The sequence below is a fragment of the Neolamprologus brichardi genome, chromosome 17 (assembly GCF_056152115.1).
Source record: "Neolamprologus brichardi isolate AB-2024 chromosome 17, ASM5615211v1, whole genome shotgun sequence".
Taxonomy (NCBI): domain Eukaryota; kingdom Metazoa; phylum Chordata; class Actinopteri; order Cichliformes; family Cichlidae; genus Neolamprologus; species Neolamprologus brichardi.
In genome coordinates this window covers 24,879,146-24,900,532 of record NC_142120.1, presented here as the reverse complement: position 1 = coordinate 24,900,532, position 21,387 = coordinate 24,879,146, and the positions used below count along the sequence as shown (strand labels likewise).

Here is a 21,387-nt window from a genome sequence, read left to right as displayed (position 1 = left end):
GACCAACAAAGGATAAAAGGCAGAGTGTAAATTATTTGCTAGCTTGGTGAACAAAGACATCCATAAATGGGATGCATAGAAACAAATACCTGCTAATTTAGTATGTAACAGATTAAAACACTATAACTTCACTCACCACAATTTCAACATAACCTTGATGGATTACATTGAGTCCCTTTAATCGTAAGTGGACCAGAATATTGACCAGTAAAATTCCCAATTCTGTCTGTGTGCAGAATTTGATAGACAAATGTTGCTGAAAGAAATCTGAGAGTCAGCACGACTCTTTGGGTTAAGATTCTAAGAAAGAAATATGTTAAACTACAACTACTAAGCACAAGTAGGTCATTGTAGACTTGCCTATAATTATAGACATGAAAGGTTTCGCGAATTAACAGAAATTACAATCTTTTTATCAATTTGTTTTAAACTGTTTAAAAAAAACTTAAAAAACCAGTAACTTTTATAGTCGACAAATTAAAAAAAAAAGACTTTCCCCTTATTTAATTAATTAATTAGGTAAATAATTAACTGTTGACTTATGAAAATATAGGAAAGTAAAAAAAGTATTTTCTTTTCAAAATAGAATTAATTTTGCTTGTTTTGACTGCATCACAGACTATAACAGAAGGATGAAGTGGCCATGACATCATCAGTTGGCTTGTTAACATTTTGAAGCCTCAGGTTTCTGTTGTCCAAGTCATCACAGTAAATTCAGGCCCTTCATTACTTACTGCCCATTACTTCCAAACTTCAAGAACTGACTCTTCATTTGCTGTCTAATGAATTCCATCTCTTGGCACCAGACAATCAATCTCATTCACTTCACCTGTCAGTGGTTTGAATGTTATACAAGTTCAAGATCAATGACATTACCCACCTATTTTTTTTCTTTTTGTTTCTAAAAGTAATCAGCAATTTAGTGAAATTTGTTAGAAACAAGTTAAATGATTTCATTTAACAAACACAAAAAAGGAATTTTCTTCCGAGGACTCAGCCACAAAATAACTTAAGGGACCTTTTTGCAGTGTAGCTGTTGTCAGCAGCTTGAGGCATTGTTTAAACCTGGGGTCAGTTGTCATTTATTGGATGTGACTTTATGTGAGTTCGGTGGAAGAACTCGCCCTAAAAATCTGCCTTAATGTAAAAAGCGTGATGCACCACATAAAAGAGCGAATTGTAAAAACACAATCAATCAGTGCACAACGCAAGCGTAGATTATGAAAAAAAACTTTATTACTGTTGCAAGGTAACATTGACAACAACATGCTTTTACCACAATAAAAAATAAAAAGATATTGCACTGGTTTTTATTCTAGCAATGTTTTTCCCCCCCATCTCTCCCTCTTAAACCCTTTCTGAAGCTTTTACAATACACAGCTAAATCTTCTTTCTCATCTTCATCACTCCTACAAGACAACACAAAGCGTGGAGATACTGCCCTTGTCTACAAGACTCGAGGCAATAAAAGTATTTTTCTTGCTTTACAGAGCCAACACAATCCCTTAATATCAGTTTAACGGATGTACGTTGAAACAGCACTGAATCTCATGAAGTGGTGGTTCAGTGGTAATAATAACGCTTCTCCTCGCACCTCATCATACCCACAGTCACATGTTTAAATCATCTATATGCCTCATAGTAAAAGCTCGTCGATCCTTGTGATGCTCGTGAGTCAGAAGCGTAGGGAAGCTCTTCAGTGACTAAATCATAATTCCATATGTTAATCGATCCCAGGACTTGGGACGAAGCGTGGGACACCATAAGCAGGTCAGTATACTCAGTTCGATCTGTGGAGGTCAATCGGGAACAAAACTGCCGCATGAGAACAGAAGTTGTAGAGCACACTTATATTTTGTGGTCTGGAATCTCAACACGTTTATCATCTGTCATCTGTGGAGGTTTACAAACGATGAAACTACAACATTTGTGTTTGCAATCATAGCAAAATGAGCTTGCTCCTTGCTAGCACCAACCTCACTTTGATGCCTATTGGTGAATGCTAGCTTTCAGATGACCCATGAGGTCAAATCCACGCAAGTCTGTTAACTGGAATTGGATTACAGTCTTTGCCAAAGACCGTTTTTGCAGATTTGTGAGGCGGCAGTACTCACATTTGACTGATATTGGTCACCATTTGTTAGTTGATATATAACATAGATTTTTAATAAGGATACATGAAAACATGCTGTTGAAACGGACTCTACTCTAGTTCCAGTTTTTCTGTAAACAGAAAAATCCAAAACTGAGAACACAGTTAAAATAAATCCAACTACTTGTTTCTTGCTTCAGTCCACAGACAGAACAGTTTTTGGGCTCGAATCTTTACACATGCTTACAATCATGTGCTCACTTGCTCAGTGGTTAAAAATCTGCCCACAGAATGATTTCTGCTCCAGGCTATTCTCTCTCCCAACACCATTATCTTGATAATGCCACAGAAAGAACCAAAAGGTTTGGACTGTGTGTATAAACAACATCCAGTATGGTCGGATAATCTCATTGACACTAAACTGTTCACTGATCAGAGGGGAACGGCTCCGTGCCACTGATGCGTTCCACAGACAGCAGAGAAATGTGCTGAATCGCCATCATTTGCAAACTCTTCGTCACATGACACAATATGAACCTATCACATTATGCTCACCTTGCTGATAATCATCCTAGCCTGTTAGAAGTTCCATTGACACTCCCACCCCCCAACACATATACACAAACAAACATAATCAACATGTAAACATAATACAGATTACCACAGTCACTGTCAAAGTCACTTTTACAGTGTCCTTAATATGCAAACTGAAACGAATGAACTCTGCTGCTCCCCCTGCAGTGAAACAAGCTCCACACAAGACACAAAACACTTTAAACACACGAGAAGAGGCCATCCTGTGGGTTGGGCTTTGTGTGCTTTGAGCTCACTTTGAAAGATCAAACTAAAAATACTAAGGATCAAATCAGTTCGTCATTAAAGTGTAAATCAGAAACAAAAAAACACTGAAATCACTGAATTAAACAAGCTAAGTGCAGTTTTTGCTTTCACCTGCAAAAACAGTAGTAGCTCTCTGAATCAGTGGTCAAACATCCAGATCGGCTCTCCTTTCAGTGACAGTTTGCCTTTCTTCCCAATCATGCGAGATCAATGCTTCGTGCAGAGCCTCATGCCTGACGCACACATGTCGACAGCCCAGCACACATACACAGGTAGGCTGCAGGGAATTCTGGACACACACCCACGCAAACAGTGTATAAAACACAACATACTTTGAAATATTCTACACAGACGATCATGCACAGATTCCTCCTCGTGTCATACAGAAAGAAAACTTTACAGGATGAACACAGCAAGTTGGTCCTGATACCAAAGAAAAGCAGTGAAGCCTCCAGAGGCAGACGGGGGCCAAAAATAACTGGATGGAGACCCAGCAGAGCAGGGTTTCAGGTGAAAACTGGTCATGTTACTTTACATCCACTGGAATTATTTTATTTTAAATGGTGCATCTCTGAGCGTTTCTGCTTTAATTGAATTCTGGTATAACTAAATTAGGTTTTTGTAGACGACTGAGTCAATAAAAGTCGGGCACGTGATCAAATCCTTTGCATCTGCAGTGCCGTACAGCAGCAATCTACAATCCTATCTCACCACCAGGACCACTCACCAAATCTGTCTCCCTGTTTCTTTGCACAGAACAGAAAAATAAAAATGGACTTAGAGGATCACAGTTATACCACAATGGGTGAGATCCACTGTCTGTTTTGAAAGAGCAAGGGCCAAATGGGACAGCCGGTTTCCCATTCCTAAAACCTGATCCCACGTCATATAAAATACTCAAACACTGATTATGGGGTCAAGACAGTTAAAGGACATCAGAAGCCCAGCTAAGAAAATCTGCAACAAATTATGAGTACGGCACAATCCTTGTAAAGAATACATGTATTGAAAAGGTAACCGTCTAAAACTGACACAATGTATGGATGTATATATCTGGTAAAACAAGAGAGGCGAGACAATATTTCAGTATTTGTACAAATCCTGTACTTCACCCTAAATGCGAACATCTGCTGGAAATCAGGACATTTCAGGGCTTAGACTATGTGAAAATGATTAGTTCAAACACTGAAGAGACACTGACTTGGCCGCATTCCTGTCCTGTTCCTCCGATACTTCACTCAGTGCGAGCCAACGCTGCTGTACAACAGCTGTGTCAGGAAGTCAGCAAAAACCACTGCAAGTTTTCATTTTATTTATTAGATGCTCTTATTTTAAGCAGTTTTAAAGTAAAAAAAAACAAAAACAAACTAAAAAACTTAGCCCGCATGATAGAAATAAAACTATTAAAAACACTGGGAACAGAGTGCGTTCTGAAATAATCCAGGAAAACGATGAACTCTGCAAAATGTCCAGCAGGTGCACAGTTTGCTGTGCAATAACAGAATAAAAGTTTCAGAGACGTTCAATCGGCTGCAAAGGGTGAAGCAGACCCAGAGGGTCCTGAAGACCGACAGTGTTGGATCAACAGGGAGCACAGTGAGAGCAGAATTTGGCCTATTTCGCTGGGTGCTGCATGTACAATGACGATGCTTGACTTTTACTAACAATTCTATAATGTATTTAAACAGATTACTAAATATAATGTTGCACTTTATTGCTCAGATACAACTTTCTGTCAATCATAAGTGGATGCTCAGAAAGGAGGGATGTGAAGAGGAATAGAAAAGAGGGAGAAAGAGGAGTGCGTTAAGTAAGGCACGTCCTGATCTCTTCGAGGAACATGTGTGGAGGCTCTGCTCGACATCAAGGTGAGATAATGAGGCAGCACAAGAGGAGTGAAAAAGCTGTGCGCGTGCGTGTGTGTACTTTTTAAAGTAGTGTCTGATTGGACTGCTGAGCAGTACTGTGTTTCTAGCCCCTTATATGTTTGCAGAAAAGCAAAGACCCCCAAACTCCTCATCACATTCTGTCAAGCAAGAACTCACATGAACATAAGATAAACATAAAGAGCACAGAACAGCTGGATTAAAGCTGGGACTACCACATCTGGCTCTGCTTCTCAGCTCTCCTGCTGTGCGTTTACTTTGCTTTCTGATTAGTGTGATGTTGTAAATGTGTTTTTTTCCCCGAACATGCAGTTTTTCAAAGTTTTAAAACTTGGAGCCAACACTGAGCCCTGTGATCTTTACGTTTTATTCTGGTACTGTGGTAGGTTTTCTGCTACGTCTTCTTGCTGGTTGCTTTGTCTTGTTGCGAGGCAGCAGTGGTAGCTGTCGTCGTCTGGGGGTCTGACCTCTTGCGCTGAGGCTCAGTTGCTGCAGAAGTGGGTGGGGCTATGCTAAGAGTGGACTGAGTTGCTGCTGCTGCTGCTGCTGTTGTACCGAACCTCTGTGCAAATGCAGAGGTGGCGGTGTTGTCTCTGCCTGCAGACTCTGATGCTTGCCTTTCTGGAACATCTGTGCAGGATCGAGGGTGAGAAGCTGGGGTGGTCAATTTGGCTGGTCTCATGTGGTTGGTGGTGGTTGGTGAAGCAACGCATTGAGTTTTCTGCCTGTTTGGGGAGAGTTGAGGTGACTGAAGGGTCGGGACCTGTTTGGAGGGGAAAGGGACAGGGTCAGCAGGTGGGACTTCTGAGGCGCCACCTCTGGATGGTTTCTGCTCCTTGGTGTTGAATTTGACTGGACCCAGAACACTTTTAGCTACTGTTGCGAGCTGGGACACAACTTTGTCAACCCCACTTTCAGAAGGGGGAACTGGGGATCCTGAACTTGAATTAGAGCTGGAAGAGGATGAAGGTGAGGTGCTGAGACTTGCAGCAGCAGCTGCACACAGTCTCCGATTGTCAGCCTCCTTCTTCTCCTTAGGAATACCTGGAGATGAGCAAGAAGTGCGAGCAGTATCGCGGGTGTCAGTGGTTTGGCACTCTGCAGTACTTGAGGTGGTCTTGGAGTCTGTGGTCTTTGGAGTACCTGTGGAGCTCTCTGTACAGGGAGTGGTGATTCTGGATCTGTCGATCATTTGGCCATCTGCTCTGGGTTCTGATGGTACAGTCTTTCCCATGAGAGTCTTTGAGTCTTTTGGAGGAGCTGGCTTAATAAAAGTGTCCTTGCTAACTGAGATGAATGCACTGCCTGGTGTGGAAAAAGGAAGGGGACCCTGAATGGTATTTGTTGTACTGCTGGGCTCTAGAACCTTCCTCTCTCGTCTTGCATCGTCCTCTGTGGACGAGGCCAAGCTTCCATCTGTTGACCCTTGAGAGCAGGAGGTCTGACTGGGCTTAGTCTCTGCAACAGGTGGTAAAGTGTGCGAGTGGCTGGGTCTGCCTACCTGAGAGGGCCCTGTATGACTGAATGTAGCATGAGGAGTGCAGGGGGAGAGGCAAAGGGATGGCAGCGTGCCTCCAGGACCTGTTCTCACAGTGGTGGGTCTCAGAAGAGGAGGTGGAGTGGACATATTCCCCCTGCGTCCATCCTGGCTGTCCTCTGAGCCTTCGTCTGTCTCATCCTCAGATGAATCCACCTCATGGATGGCATCTTGCTTCTGCAGAGACTCTCTTCGCTCAGCTCTGTCTTGCCTGATGGCTGACAGTTTGTCCTTCAGCTTGCTCTTCCCTGCTGACAGACCCAGCGAGCCAGACACCACACCGAGTGTGCCATCTCCTTCCTGCCGCCCTAACTTCCTGGATGAAGAAGAGTGTTTGTGCAGACTGCCTTTCTCCACGCCGCGTCCTGCTGAAGACAGCAGACCCTCGCTGGATGACTCCTAGTGGTCAATAAGCAAACAGACACAGAATATCCTTGTTAAAGCACTCACCATTGTGAAAATCCCACTCTTTGCACAGTTAAGAGAACAGTTACCTATCCTGAGATCTGCTGTCTGGGAAGCTAAAAAATGACAGTGCTGTGGATTCCACTGTTAGAATTTAATCGATTTCTGCAATGTGCTGTGTTCAACAATAATGTGTTTTGGGGAAAGCTAAACTAGGTTACGGGCTTGACTGTGCTGGTATATAATACAACCTCTGCAATAAAACTTTCTCTGCTTGTGTCTAAGAAAAAAGCAATCTGAAACCCCACAGAAGAAGCAAAGCTCAGTAGACCTACAACATTTCATCACCAGTTTACACACATTTTATTTTAGCTTTAACTTAGTTACCATTTGGGAACAATAAGTCCTACACAGTTTTCTCTTATTTATCCAGTTTTATTAAATTATATTGAGGTTTTTGTGCCATTTTTTTCTGATGATGTTTTACTTGTGTGAACAATTACACACACACACACAAGAAGACTTCTTCTTTACATTTTGGATCTCATTGCCTATTTGTTATATCAAAATAAAAACTTTTTATCTCCCCCACAACAGATGTATTTCCAAATGTAAGAACCATAATACTTGCATGTCCTAAACAAACTCTCATTATTATGAGTCTATTATTAGACCCAACTTTGTGTGAAGGCAGTATCTACCTGCAGGCTCTGTAAGCTCGGCTCCCTCTGCAGAATCTCCTTCTTAAACTCAGAATGTGAGATGTCCAGGCTGTGTTTACGGCTCCCCACAGCTGCTCCAACTGCCAGCTTCTTTTCTGCTGCTGCTGCCATGCCCGAAGATGAAGGAGAGTTAGTGAGAGAGGCTGCTAGTTTCTCAGCTGACTGCACCCTCTTGAGGAGTGGAGAACGTGGAGGCTCTGCACTCTTGGGTCTGGATATCTGCCTCACCAGAGGAGGAGAGGAGTGGAGCTTCACAGGGAATGACTGACCCATGGCAGACTGGCTGAGAGTGTGGCTGGAGAGTGGTGAGGGAGAGCGCTGAGGAGAGCTGCTCTGAGGGGTGGGAGAAGGTGTACGGGCCAGAGGGGAGAGGGGAATGTTGCCAGCTGACTTGCGCCGAGGGGAGCGGTACTGGCGCTGGAGCTTTGGTGCAAGTCCATGTAAGGAGCTGGGTCGAATGTGGCCGGAGCTTGCTGGAGAGTTTGGGACGCTCGAGCTGGGTGAACTGCTCTGGGAAGAGTTCCCACCCACTGTGGGGTATAAAGGAAGAACAATAATGTAGCAGAGATATACCAAATATGATTCATTTTATTTTGAATGTGTGTTTTGCACATGTAAAAAAACAAAACAAAAAACAGATATACACACACAGATTAAAAAAAAAAAAAAAAACTATCCAAATGTGTGTCTCACCTGAATGCGTGGAGTCTGGCGTGGACCTGTAGCCCTGTGTTGGGCTCCGAGGTGACAGATTGTGTGTTGGTGAGCCGGGGCCACTTTCCCCTGATGACAGTGAGCGGTTTAAAGAGGACAGACTGCGGCTAGTGTGGAGGAGAGATGCCTGTTTGGTGATTTTCCGGAAAAGAGATGTCCTCTTCTTACTGTGGGAGGTGAAACAATTAATTGATCAAGAACTGTCTGTGTAGGTTCTCAGTCATAAAAGTCATGGTCTTAGGAGCTTAAAGAGGAGGTAACTGGATTTGTTTATGTTTGTTGAAGACATTTAAACTCTCATCCAACCTGATTTTTAGTTATAAAAAAGCAAAAGGTAATAAGCATTGATCCATGCTCAATCATCCTGGTAAGTAAATTCCAAAAGGTGGATTCTGCTCATCTGGACGTAGCGTTTTCAGTGGGAGAAACGTTTTGTCACTCATCCAAGTGACTTCTTCAGTCTCAGCTGACTGCAGGTTTCCCCAATCTTATAAACAGTACATTTGCACAATGACTGAAACTAGCACCACTGACGAACAATGGGCTGCGAGGTCAGTTCCTTGATCATTAATATGCAAATTGTCACGAACATTGATCAACAACCACTGATCAAAGGGCAAAAGGTGAAGAGTCCCACTGTCATTGTCGCAACATCCCTGTTCTGGGACTGTTTTTAAACCAAAGAAGCTTCTTGGATCAGAGGTGAAATGTCTTCAACAAACTGAAACAAGTCCAACTGGTCCAACAAACTCCTAAGATTGTTCAAGAATTCTTTGCACAAGCACGCTTGTTATTGCTCGACTTGTGTGTGTATATTTCCCACCTGTCCTGTCCCTCCTTGTTCTTGGTTTTCTTATTTCGTCTTGCCATCTTGGATTTGTGGGTAGTCTTTCGAGCAGGGCCGACTTTGATGGACGTGTTCTCAAACGGGGTTGCAGAGATGGACACTTTGGCACCACTCTGAGTGACGACCAAGCAATAGAAACATTTCTTACTTTCAGAAAAAGATATCTTTACAAAACAGTTAAAGTTGTGCGTATGAGTTGAGAAGTCGAAAGGTCTGACTTCTCAACTCATACACATGCAAGGTGTAGCCTTGCATATGGTGGTAAAATTCTGTTACCACATGCAAGGTCACAGAATTTTTATCAGCTTGACTCATATCTTTATTTTGCACAGAATCGATTCAAACAGAAAGAACACAAAGAGAAGGAGAAGACTGATGTTTTTGCTGTCCGCTGAAAAAGTACAAAAGGTTGTGATCCCGTACCTTTAGAATAAGCTCCACTACCTCTGTGTGAACCAGGCCGTGGACCGGCTCCCCATTAACATGGGTGATCAGGTCACCCTCTCTGAGCCCTGCCTCGTGGGCCGGTCCCCCTTCCTCCACATGCTGGCAGTGAGCAGAGAGTTAGATGAGTGTAAGGGAAAAATAGAGGAGGGAGAAAGTGAACAAAAAAAAGTACTATTACTGCCACCTTCTGTCAAACAACAAGAAACCTGCAAACACAGTGATACTATTACAGAGTCCTTTCACAGACATCTGTTAAAACAAAGTGATAATGGGGAAAGAGCTACTACCAAATAGTTTAACAGCTTAAAACAAAAAAACTAATTTTTATTGTTAAATCTGATACAAATTGTGTTTTCAGATATCTCGGTGAAAATAGCAGCTGCATCCACAAACGTTAGTTAAAACTCTGCTATGCGCACAGCAAACAAATACGATCCAGAAAAGGAGCTACCTTCTTTGAGCCCACGCCAATTTAAGAGGAAAAGTTCAAAACTATCCTGAGCTCTCACCAATGAAAACTTAAAAATTGTCTTGCAAACCTGATTGGTCTGTCCTGTAGCAGAGACAGACCAAGCTTGTTATCTGCAAGCAGCTGAAAGCCAGTTGGGGTACATTAGTGCACATAGGATGGGTAGTTTCTTTTTAGGCCGCTGCAATGTATACAGATTTTGAAGCAATGTATTTTACCTTTCAAGGAAGGCCTTGTTTATTTCATCAACACAAACATGACTTTATGACTATATTGTAATAAAGCTGCAGATGCAAAACTGGCCTGCCTGCAGACCTGTCAACTACAAACATTTATAAAGACAAACACAATAAAGGGGGGCACTAAATGTTGAACACCTGAAATAGTCTATCAAGTAAGAAAATAGAAAACATTTAGCTTTCAGAACAACTTCATTTGATCTTCTCAGTTTCCAAACACTTACAGAATTTCACTTAAAGAGAGAATTACCAAGCAAGCCTAAATGTGTCCCTGCCACAACTATTTTTAAATGTCCTGCTGGCAGTTTCAAAAACGAGTAGCCATTCATCTGCTGATGTGTTTGTTTTACTTGATATACTTTATCAAGTTTACTTTCCTTCATATCCTTAAAAGCAATGGCTTACAAATCATTACATTTTGTATTTAACTGACATTTTATACACCCGGTGTAGCTTTAGCTTTATCCTTTTGTCCTATAGTCCACTGTTTTTAATTCAATATATATCACAAATTTACAACAACAGTCGTCTTAACACACTTTATGGTATAGGTCAAGACCCTGCAGTATTTGAAAATAAAGCCCAGCAATCAGACAAAAAGCTAATGAGCAAAAACCTGGTGACAGCAGGGAGAAAACAACTCCCTTTTAACAGGAAGAAGCCTTAGGGAAGACCAGAATCAGTCAGGGGCAGCTATCTGCTGTCACCAGTTTGTTTTGTTTTTTTAACATATGGTACTTATCATCAGTATCATTACTAAATCTGGTGCGACACTCACCCAGACCATGTGATGTACAGTGTAGATGTCAGAGTCACCCATGTACACTCGGATGGCTCTCAGAGTAAAGCCATACTTCTTTCCAGCTCTGTGGATGATGATGGCAGGTTTGACATTAGTCACAGCTGGAGACAGGTCCCGGCTTGGTGAAGAGTCTCGTGATGATGGATTGGATGACAGTGAGTGGGGAGACATCGGGCTGGCCAATGGCGAGGCGCCATGATGGTCTTTCAAAAAAAACAAAATAAAAAACCCAGAACAAAACACAAAAACCACACAAAGAACAAAACATGACAGATTATAGCTGATTTCATGTAGCATGGTTGCAGATTCATTCTACTCCAGTGCAAAGGACAGCAGCTGTCCACAATAATTCAAAATACTATGGCCAAGGTAATGCTGTTCATGTTGTCTTTTTGGTTTTAAGAACCTATTTTTTTGAATGTTTGAAAGCACCTGCAGGAATCATCAGTGACAGCGTTGTAGCCGAGGCCGACTTGATGACCTTGTTGAGCGGCCTGGTCGTTGCGTGTCTGTCTGCATCTCCAGACAGCATGCGATGGCGAGCCCTACGAGCTGCCAGGTCACTGATGGCCTTTGGAATGGAGGGAGAGTCGCTGTCTGCTGCAGCTTTGGCACCTCCGCTGGCAGCACCGTTACTGCTGTTGGCACGTTCGCACGCATCGCCTGAACTGCCTGCTGTATTCATATGGGAAAATTGAGGAATAACACCAAAAGTAGCAAATTAGTTCAGATCTGAAAGCTTTAAAAGATGTGGAAACAATCTTTTTCGTTCATATTCATCTTCACATTTGTAACTTTTTCATGTGACCCATTTAATCCCCCTAAAAACAACAAACCACATTAGTACTATTAGCATTAACATTTTTATCTTAGTATATAAGGTGTATAAACTACACTGACGAGTGAGCGTGGCTTTGCTCAGTTGACTGGAGGTGGAGCTTGGTGTGGTGGGAGACTCGTCGAGCTTCAGCTCTCTTTCCACTGGAAGCTCTGGGATGGCGAGGGGCAGCTCATCACATCGCAGGCCCCTGACTGCATTTGGGCCAAGCAGGTTGGGACTCTTTCGACTTCCAAGTGCACCTTAGAAATCAGCAAATTAGAGGCACAAATAAGTTACAACTTATTATATCTCATTACATCTTTTTGAAAAAAGAAAAGAAAACATTTATGAGTAACTTCTTTTGGGCTAAGCTACTCGCTGTGCTATGTGTACTGGACAAGCACATGAAAGAGCCTGACAGATACAGCATATTTATCATAAGAAACTGGGGAATTTTGTGGCAGGTAAATGCAGGTACTGGTAAAAATTAAAAACTTCAGCAACAACTTGTAGGCAGTTGTTTGTAGACTGTGCTGAAGGACAGTTTTGCCCTGAAATTTGGTTATTTCAGTTTATCAGAGCTAGCCTTTCTTTACCTTGCCCTTGGCCTCCTTCCTCCTCTGAAGAGATAGCAAAGCGCGGCATCTCAATGATAGCAGAGCAGCAGCGTCTCCTGACTGTCAGGGGTGGGCTTGAATCACTCTCTGTGTGGGAAGACTCAGAGACTGACAAACGCTTCCGCAGGCTGTAAAGGTGAAGGACAGGACAAACACATGAACAGCTACTAAATAAAGCTGACAACATCATCATCATCATAATAATTTATAACTAGAAATAAAGCAAAAAGTACATAAACCAGCAAACATGCTCACTTGGGGCATGCAGGGGAAATTTGGGTAAATACATATGGCCCACAGCCCACTGTGGCCGCAAGAACTGGCATGAAATGTGGGGCCTAACTGGACGACAGTGGGACATACCCACAGTATGCCCATTGTTTATGTGTGGGTTTCCCTACTGGAGCCACAAAAGGGCAAAACTGCTATGGACCATGAGGCCCGGGGCCCACGCGGGTTTTTGTCAACAAGACCACACAACCCCACAGCTCACCCACAAATACCCAATGTGGATTTGCACAGACATGTCTGCTGGGAAATATCTGTTGTCTTTTTTGTAGATGAACTCACATCTCCGGAGATCCCACCATCCAAGATCGATCTCTGGACTTGAGTCCACTCAGGCTGTCGATGCGATCTCCTCCTTCCTCACTGAGGCTGCGTTTGGTGGGAGGAGGTGTCCTCTTTTCCTCATGCAGAGACAAACGTTCCATGCTGCTGTACACCTATAAAAACATTTCTCTGCATCAGACATCATCTTTAGAGCAGAGACTCTTAATCCTTTCTGACTCTGAATATATATGTAATGCCAAAATGTTTGATGGTCCTCAGGATCAAATGGTAAGCTGCCCTGGCATTAAGAATATCCTCCAAGTGTATCAGTTCAAACACACTAAAACAATCAAAAATATGTTAGTATCTAATATTAAATTATCAAAAGGTTTTGGCTTATTTACTGAGCATAACCTTCCAAATAAAGATTCAGCTGATTTAAAAGTACAAGACATGGATGAGTCAATCTGTACCTTGCTGAAGCGAGGCGAACAGGAGGAGAATTGTCGTATCTCCACGTGTTCTTCATCATTGGTATCTTCCTCCTCCTCTGAATCCACGTGGTGGTAGCGATCAGAACGAGCTGAGACAGACACATGTTGATTGTGACGAGACTACATGACTTTCAAACAGTGAACAATCTCTGTAAGGCACTGGCAGACATACTGTCAAAGTAACTGGTGTCATCCTCTGACTCCAGTTGGGGGATGAACTCGGCTTTCTGTCTTAGCAGGCTGTTCCAGTCCAGATCTGTGAAGAATTGGTGCTGCTTCACCTCAAAGGCACTTCCTGTGGAGTTGAAAAATTAAAGAGAAGATAGAAAGGATTGAGATAGATATGGTGGGTAGGTGATGGGGGTGGAGGTGGAGTGGGGAACACAAGCATCAAAGAACAACCTACAAGTTAGCAGAACGCATGCTGACAGGGTCTAACTGAACATCTCCAAATAAGCCAAAGACAGTGATGCGGAACACAAAAGGCCTCTGAAACATGGGAAGAAAGAGAATTACATTCCAAAAAAAGTTTTTCACTATATACTACCAGTCAGAAGTTTAGACACATCTTCTCCCTTTGCTTTGATTACTGCTTTGCACACTCTTGGCATTCTCTCGATGAGCTTCATGAGGAAGTCACCTGAAATGGCTTTCCAACAGTCTTGAAGGAGTTCACAGAGATGCTGAGCACTTGTTGGCCCTTTGGCCTTCACTCTGCGGTCCATCTCATCCTGAACCATCTCAATTGGGCTTAGGTCAGGTGACTGAGGAGACCAGGCCATCTGGCGCAGCACTCCATCACTCTACTTCTTGGTAAAATAGCCCTTACACAGCCTGGAGGTGTGTTTGGGGTCATTGTCCTGTTAAAACATAAATGATGGTCCAACTAAACAGAAATGGGATGTTGCTGCAGGATGCTGTGGTAGACATGCTGGTTCACTGTGCCATTCAATTTTGAATAAATCCCCAACAGTGTTGCCAGCAAAGCACCCCCACACCCTCACAGCTCCTCCTGCATGCTTTACGGTGGGAAGCATGCATGTAGAGACCATCCGTACACCTTTTCTGCGTCGCTCAAAGACACGGTGAGTGGAACCAAAGATCTCAAATTTGGCCTCATCAGACCAAAGCACAGATTTCCACTGGTCTAATGTTCATTCCTTGTGTTTCTTGGCCCAAACAAATCTCTTCTGCTTGTTGCTTTTCCTAAGTAGTGGTTTCTTAGCAGCTATTTGACCATAAAGGCCTGATCTGGGCAGTCTCCTCTGAACAGTTGATGTGAAGATGTGTCTGCTACTGGAACTCTGTGTGGCATTTATTTGGGCTCTAATCTGATGTGATGTTGGTGATGATGGACTGTCGTTTCTCTTTACTTAGCTGATTGGTTCTTGCCATAATATGAGTTCTAACAGTAGTTAAATTCTACAAATGAACCCTGACAAGGAACACTTGTGAAGTGAAAACCATTTCAGGTGACTACATCACGAAAGTCACTGAGAGAAGGCCAAGGGTTTACAGCGCTGTCAAAAAAGCAAAGAGTGGCAAAGGGTGGTGGCTGTATCTACAATGTAGAAAGCAGTGAAAACAAAGCAAAACCATTACATGAGAAGGTGTGTCCAAACTTTTGACTGTGCAAATTAAATAAAGATAAAGCTAGACCCTGATGCCGTCTTCTCTGGCTCAAAGTCCTTTTTATATGTGAAATGGAGAACTTCAGCACGAAATACAATGTCAGATAAATCTTATACTTTCTGTCACCTTCAAATCCTGGATTATTTATTGAAGAGTTGAATATGTGCATGCAGCAACATGTGTAGTAACAGTTATTTCTACATGACTAAAATGATAAGGGAGTTGAGATGAGATGTTGGGAGTTGAGATGAATGGGTTCCAACACAATATTGCAATTTCACACAGCGGCAAAGGCCACTGTGTGAAATACTACTACTGATTTCTTTGAAGGTTCAGCAACCAAAGCAGTTTTACTGACACACTGCCAAGGTCAAAATAAAAATCTGTTTAAATAATTCACACAGGCATACCAGCACACTCCTATGGTCACATAAATTTCTATGTTTTGTCTTGTCTTATCTTAGTGTAGCACTTCTTTGTGGTAATGTTTATCTAATTCTTGAAAAACTCTTTTGGTAAGAGTTGTTTTACAGTGCATTACCTGTGCCCAGTCTCTCCAGAGGATTTTGTCTTAGCAGCTTGGAAATAAGGTCCTGTGCATCCTGAGGCAGAGCTTCATCCCCCTCAGGCCAGATGATCTCATCTAGCACAGCACAAAGACATGCACACGACACTTTGATCTTACTGAAATTAGTCTGTATTCATTTAAAAAAACAAACAAACAAACAAAAAAGATCAAATTCCCTCGATTCTTAGACTTTTGTCTACCAGTCAACCAACATTATTCAGCAATGTTGGATAACACCTCCCACCCACTCCATGACACGCTGGTCAGTCACAGGAGCACGTTCAGTGAGAGACTGAGATTACCAAAAAGCACCACTGAACAACACAGGAAATCACTCCTGCCTGTGGCCATCTCATTGTACAACTCCTCCACTTAACACACTGTATACTGCCATAGCTACACCCTTTTTGCACATGCTCTTCTTTCTTATTCAGCTATTTATCTATATATATATATATATATATATATATATATATATATATATATATATATATATATATATATATATATATATAGATTATATCTCTCTATCTATCTCTCTATCTATAGAGATAGAGAGAGAGATAGATAGATAGAGAGATAGAGAGATAGAGAGAGATAGAGAGATAGAGAGAGAGAGATAGATAGATAGATAGATAGATAGATAGATAGATAGATAGATAGATAGATAGATAGATAGATAGATAGATAGATAGATAGATAGATAGATAGATAGATAGATAGATAGATAGATAGATAGATAGATAGATAGATAGATAGATAGATAGATAGATGCTGTCTCTCTTTGTTACTGTTTGTACTGGAGCACTGTAACCAAAATAATTTCCCGTAGGGATCAATAAAGTATTCTGATTCATTCCTGTTTGCAACAATAACGACACTAACTCTGAGCACTAACCTGGAAAACACTAAAAGTATAGATCAATCAAGAGTCACGTCTTTCATGACAGTCCTCTATCAACACTTTGTATTAATGTGGGCAGAAGACAAGAAAAGAGACAGTGCGATCAATACAGGTTTATGATTATTGATTAGGCCTATCATCTAAGGGAATTCAAAAGGGGAAAGGAACACAGCAGAAATCACAATTGATTTTAGTCCTTGCAGAGAAGCCTGGGCTCCTTTACTGCAGAGCTGCATCTAAACATTTCTGAAGAAGTCTGCCGTTCTCGCTGAGGCTGGGAGTCAGCAGGCTCAAATGTTTATTATTCTGATTACAAAGCGACACCGTTATTAGACCAGTAACTACACAAAGGGTTTAAAGGGTTAAAAACCTTTATTATTTCTAAAGCAGAATCACTGTGGCGATCACGTCTTTGTGCTGCTTTTTAACTGTAATTTGTGTTACTGACTTCGTGTTCATAGAGAGAATCGGAAAGGAACCGAAATTGCTAAAGTCTAATCAATGCCCATCCCTAGTGATGGATTGATAGATTAATGTGTATTATATGTTTTTATCTATTAAGTATGAATATGTAAGTGAAAGCCAAATTACACTCTGCACGTATTTCTTCTTATCCTTCAATTCTTGTTTATTGTGATGATCATCATTAACCTTCACCCTCTTTCTCTTTCAGCCTTACTAACCACCGACTGTGAGGCTCACTTATGAGCACATTAAGCTATGGGAGCCTGGCTGACTCTCCTCCTCTACTGCCCACCTTTGTCTTTGGTTTACTAAATTATTCTTGCATTATTAAAAACCCTTTGAACTACAACAACTTTGTGGCACCTTATATATTGGGATACTCCTGATTTTACAAAGTACAACATTAATAAAAAGCTATGAGCAGGTGATGTACTCACCACTGATAACCTGACCAAAGAGCTCCTCTGGAGTGTCTCCGAAAAAGGGAGCGCAGCCCACCAGGAACTCATACAGGATGACTCCCATTGCCCACCAGTCCACCGGCTTGCCGTAGCCCTGACGGAGAATCACCTCGGGGGCGATGTACTCTGGAGTGCCACAAACCTGCAAAAGCAGAACATTAGCTCAGCACATGAAAAACACACACAAAAGTATTTATTCTGTTTTGTTAAGGAAAAGACAGGCATAACTTCTGGGTCTGAAAAGTGAAGCCAACACTATGCAAACATGCAAACACTGCCCTTGGGCTTTGTCTCTGTAAAACCTTTCTGCTGAGTTTATCATACATACGGAATAAAACATCAAATTCATTTTGTAAACTGACATAATTCAAAGTTTAAGAAAGGAATCGGGGGTATGCTCACTGACTAACAACTTCTGAATGATGTGAGTGTGCAGTTTCACAGTCAGTCATAACATGCATACATAAGCCTTAAAAAGGAAAAGAAATAAGCTCATACCTGTTTATCCAGAAACTCTCGGGTGTCTTTCTCTATGTGTCCTTCATACAGATTTGTGGTCAAACTCATCAAACCGATTTTAGAGAGGCCAAAGTCCGTCAGCTTGATGTGTCCCATAGATGTGATGAGAAGACTGCACGAGAGAAAATTGAAAGTTTCTGTCCAGACAGCAAATGTTGGAAAAACAGTGCACTATTTCTATTAGTTTCTAACCTTAGTAATAACAATAATCAATAAAATCATAAACAAAGAAAACACATATGAGCAAATTATGTTAAAGTAATTACTGCGAAAAAACACTGTGAAAAAGGCTTCAGACTGCTCCAAACACTCCGCTTCAGGCAGTATTGTCTAGTCATGGTACAGTGTGATGTGGATATCCCTATTTTAGTTATCTGAGTCTTACTTGTCAGGCTTGAGGTCTCTGTGCACGATGCCATAATTGTGAAGATATTCTAAGGCGAGGACAGTTTCAGCAAAGTACATACGAGCCATATCCACAGGCAAGGCTCCGATATTCTTCAGGAGTGTGGCACAGTCGCCACCTATAGATGACACATGAGAGTTGCAATATTAGACAACATAATACTACTACCACCACTAATGGCAACTAGTAATTATCTTACCCTCCACATACTCCATCACCATGCACAAGTGTCTCCTGGTCTCGAAAGAACAGAACATTGAGACAACAAAGGGGTTCTCAGCAAATGTTAGTATGTCTCGCTCTACAAAGGCCTGCTGGATCTGGTTCCTCAGGATCAAGTTCTGCTTGTTGATCTTCTTCATAGCAAATCGTTGCCTGGTCTCCTTGTGACGTACGAGAAACACAGCCCTACACAAGACAAGAAAGGTATTCAGGTTTTACAAAGAACTTAACATATATTAAAAATACAGACAGAGAGATGGGTTGAATGCTGTTGTACCCATAGGCTCCATTACTGATGAGCTTGATATTTTCAAAGTCCTCCTCTCGAGGGGTTTTGGCTTTAGTCTGTGGTGATCCTGCTGGGACTGTGGCAACTCGAGTCTGAAACACAAAAGCAAAAAACATGAAAGGTTTTCAACCCAAAGAGAAGAACCACGTCTAGTCACTGGAAAAAAGAACAATTCAAAAAAATCTTTATTGTATTTTCATAAATGATTAGTAAAATTCACCCTTTTGTATGTTTCTGAATCTACAAGTTGCTTGAAAAGTGATTTCAAACTGATTAGATTATTAAAATTAAAGTCAATTAACTGATTACATTTTTGGTCTACTTTCACAGATTCCTATTTGACGCTCCTTCATTGTATACTCACATCAACTGAATCATCTGTCTCTGGGGTTTCTGGGTTTCCACTATCATAGCTGCTGAGCTGAGTCATTTCTACAACGAGACACAAGGATCAATGACCAGGAGAAAGAGGAACCGAGGGGGGCAAAGAAAAACACAGTAGTTAACCAGTTAAATAAGAAATATTTAACGTCTGCTGATGTTACCCTCCAGAGGGTCCCTGGTGAGGCCCAGCTGGCTGATGATGTATCGGGGAATGTCAGACTTAATGCCCTGGCCTTCTTTTGCATGGCCTTCAGCTGCTTCCAACAAGTGGTAGAACTCCTCAGGATCAAACTCCTGCAAAGGAGGGAGAGTGGAAGGAGGTCATGAAGCAGGAGTGGCATAAAGAGAGAATGGAAGAGACAAATCAAAGCTTAAGGTTCAAAATCAAGTAATAACAGAATGAGAATCTATTTCTTTTGGTGCCAAAATGGTTCCTACAATCTCAGGTGTGTAAGTTGTTATTACAGCTATGACACATGCGAATTTAAAAGGTTGAAAGCCTCGACCTGTCCAGACTTTTATTAGCTGTTCAGTCTTTTGCCTTGCAATAATAACAATAAACAATAACATATAATATGAAGACTTCTTTGTGTAGTTCTGTATCTGTGATAATTCTCCGGTAACAAAATATCATAATTTAGCACAAAATGCTCCCGTCCTGTTTGAGTCTAGACACGGAGAGAAACAGAAATTCATCTGGTTATCTTATTAGATCAAGATATTCAACTCTGATTTAAAGTTGCCCCAACAACAGCGCTGCACAGAAAAAAAACACAATCTAAACCTTCTGTGTGATTCTAAAGCAATCACAGAGTGAAGACTTGGATGGTGCTGCAGACAGGACAGGAGGTTTTGCTGGGCAGAAACTTCTGTGTCCTCTGACTAAGACATACTGCCTGATTATTCCCTTCTTGTGGACACACATAAACACTTCCTGCCCCCTCTTGTCTCTCTGTGCTTTCATTTGTAAAAACCCATCCTGTTCAGTGTCACAGCTTCAGCTGTATGCAATTAGTCAAAACTACTGATGTGAGGACTGGGGAAACCTCCCCTCTTGTCCTCCTCTTCCTCATCCTCTACTGCCCCTCCAGTTATCCCTGTCTTCTGCACTCCACATCTTTCTTTCTTTCCCCTTTTCCCATTCTTTTCCCTAATGTCAAACTCCTGGGCTCACCAATTGCTGGTTCCATCTATTAGGCTGAAAATGTGAACCATCTCATCCAGGGATACAAATTGAGAACCAGTTCTTGTAGAGAACTAGTTCCCAGTAGTCCAATTCCTTGGACTTGTTAGCCTGCCTGCCTATCGATCCCACTTATCGGTTTTTGCACTCGCACTACAATCCGCTGATTTCAGTTCACGTGTCAGAGGAGGAAAATAATGACACAGTTTAGAGTGTGGATACAGACTTTTTTTTTATCGTACAAAAGGACGAGATATATGGTAAAGTGGAAAACTGCTTCCAGGACAGAAACAACAACATTATGCTGCTTAAACACCTATGTATGTATTTTTTTAGTTTGTATGTAATGGTGGTGACTCTCAAAACAGAGCCAATGAGAAGCTAATGACAATCGATAAGTGATATCAATAATGGAATCACTAAATTTGTACCAACTCCCATCCCTAATCTCATCCCAAAATCATGGAGGTCCTCTGAGAGAAGTTTGAATAGGTGACAGACAGAAAGAAAAGAAGCTCTGCTGTTGTCTAAACATAATGTTGCTGAGAGGTGTTACCTTAAGGGAACTCCTTAAATCGTATGTTCCTGCCAGAGCATTAAGATCATCTACTCAGTTACTCTTGGTGCAGCCTAGATCTCGGCTGAAGTCTAGAGGTGACCGGGCGTTTGCCCTGGCTGCACCAGAGTTGTGGAATAACCTTCCGATTGTGATCCGGGCGTCTGATTCCATCCAATCTTTTAAATCACGGTTAAAAACCTATTTTTTTAATCTTGCCTTTCCTGCTTGTTAATGCTCGCACCTGACTTTTAGACATATTCTATTTTTTTTAATACATATTTTTATGGCTTGTGCTTTTATTATGTTTTTATT

The 21,387-nt window shown here is 41.8% G+C and overlaps 1 protein-coding gene across 7 annotated transcripts in view; it reads right to left on the bottom strand.

Annotated features, from left to right (window-relative positions):
* Positions 1–1,214: 1,214 nt before the first annotated feature.
* mast2 (microtubule associated serine/threonine kinase 2) overlaps positions 1,215–21,387 on the bottom strand; it is a 142,677-nt gene continuing 122,504 nt past the window's right edge. For 6 of the 7 annotated variants that reach the window (XM_006803612.3, XM_006803613.3, XM_006803616.3 and 3 more), the window contains 20 exons: positions 19,495–19,627; positions 19,314–19,381; positions 18,938–19,041; positions 18,638–18,846; positions 18,418–18,556; positions 18,012–18,144; positions 17,490–17,655; positions 15,657–15,758; positions 13,656–13,778; positions 13,463–13,572; positions 13,008–13,162; positions 12,417–12,565; positions 11,901–12,080; positions 11,433–11,675; positions 10,977–11,203; positions 9,467–9,589; positions 9,020–9,156; positions 8,176–8,363; positions 7,462–8,012; positions 1,215–6,754 (listed from right to left, as the gene is read on the bottom strand). In XM_006803612.3, coding sequence (XP_006803675.2) covers positions 5,213–6,754; positions 7,462–8,012; positions 8,176–8,363; positions 9,020–9,156; positions 9,467–9,589; positions 10,977–11,203; positions 11,433–11,675; positions 11,901–12,080; positions 12,417–12,565; positions 13,008–13,162; positions 13,463–13,572; positions 13,656–13,778; positions 15,657–15,758; positions 17,490–17,655; positions 18,012–18,144; positions 18,418–18,556; positions 18,638–18,846; positions 18,938–19,041; positions 19,314–19,381; positions 19,495–19,627 — 4,782 coding nt within the window. In that variant the 3' untranslated portion in view covers positions 1,215–5,212. The remainder of the gene's footprint in view (positions 6,755–7,461; positions 8,013–8,175; positions 8,364–9,019; positions 9,157–9,466; positions 9,590–10,976; positions 11,204–11,432; positions 11,676–11,900; positions 12,081–12,416; positions 12,566–13,007; positions 13,163–13,462; positions 13,573–13,655; positions 13,779–15,656; positions 15,759–17,489; positions 17,656–18,011; positions 18,145–18,417; positions 18,557–18,637; positions 18,847–18,937; positions 19,042–19,313; positions 19,382–19,494; positions 19,628–21,387) is intronic. The other variant, XM_035913285.2, reaches the window with a different exon arrangement.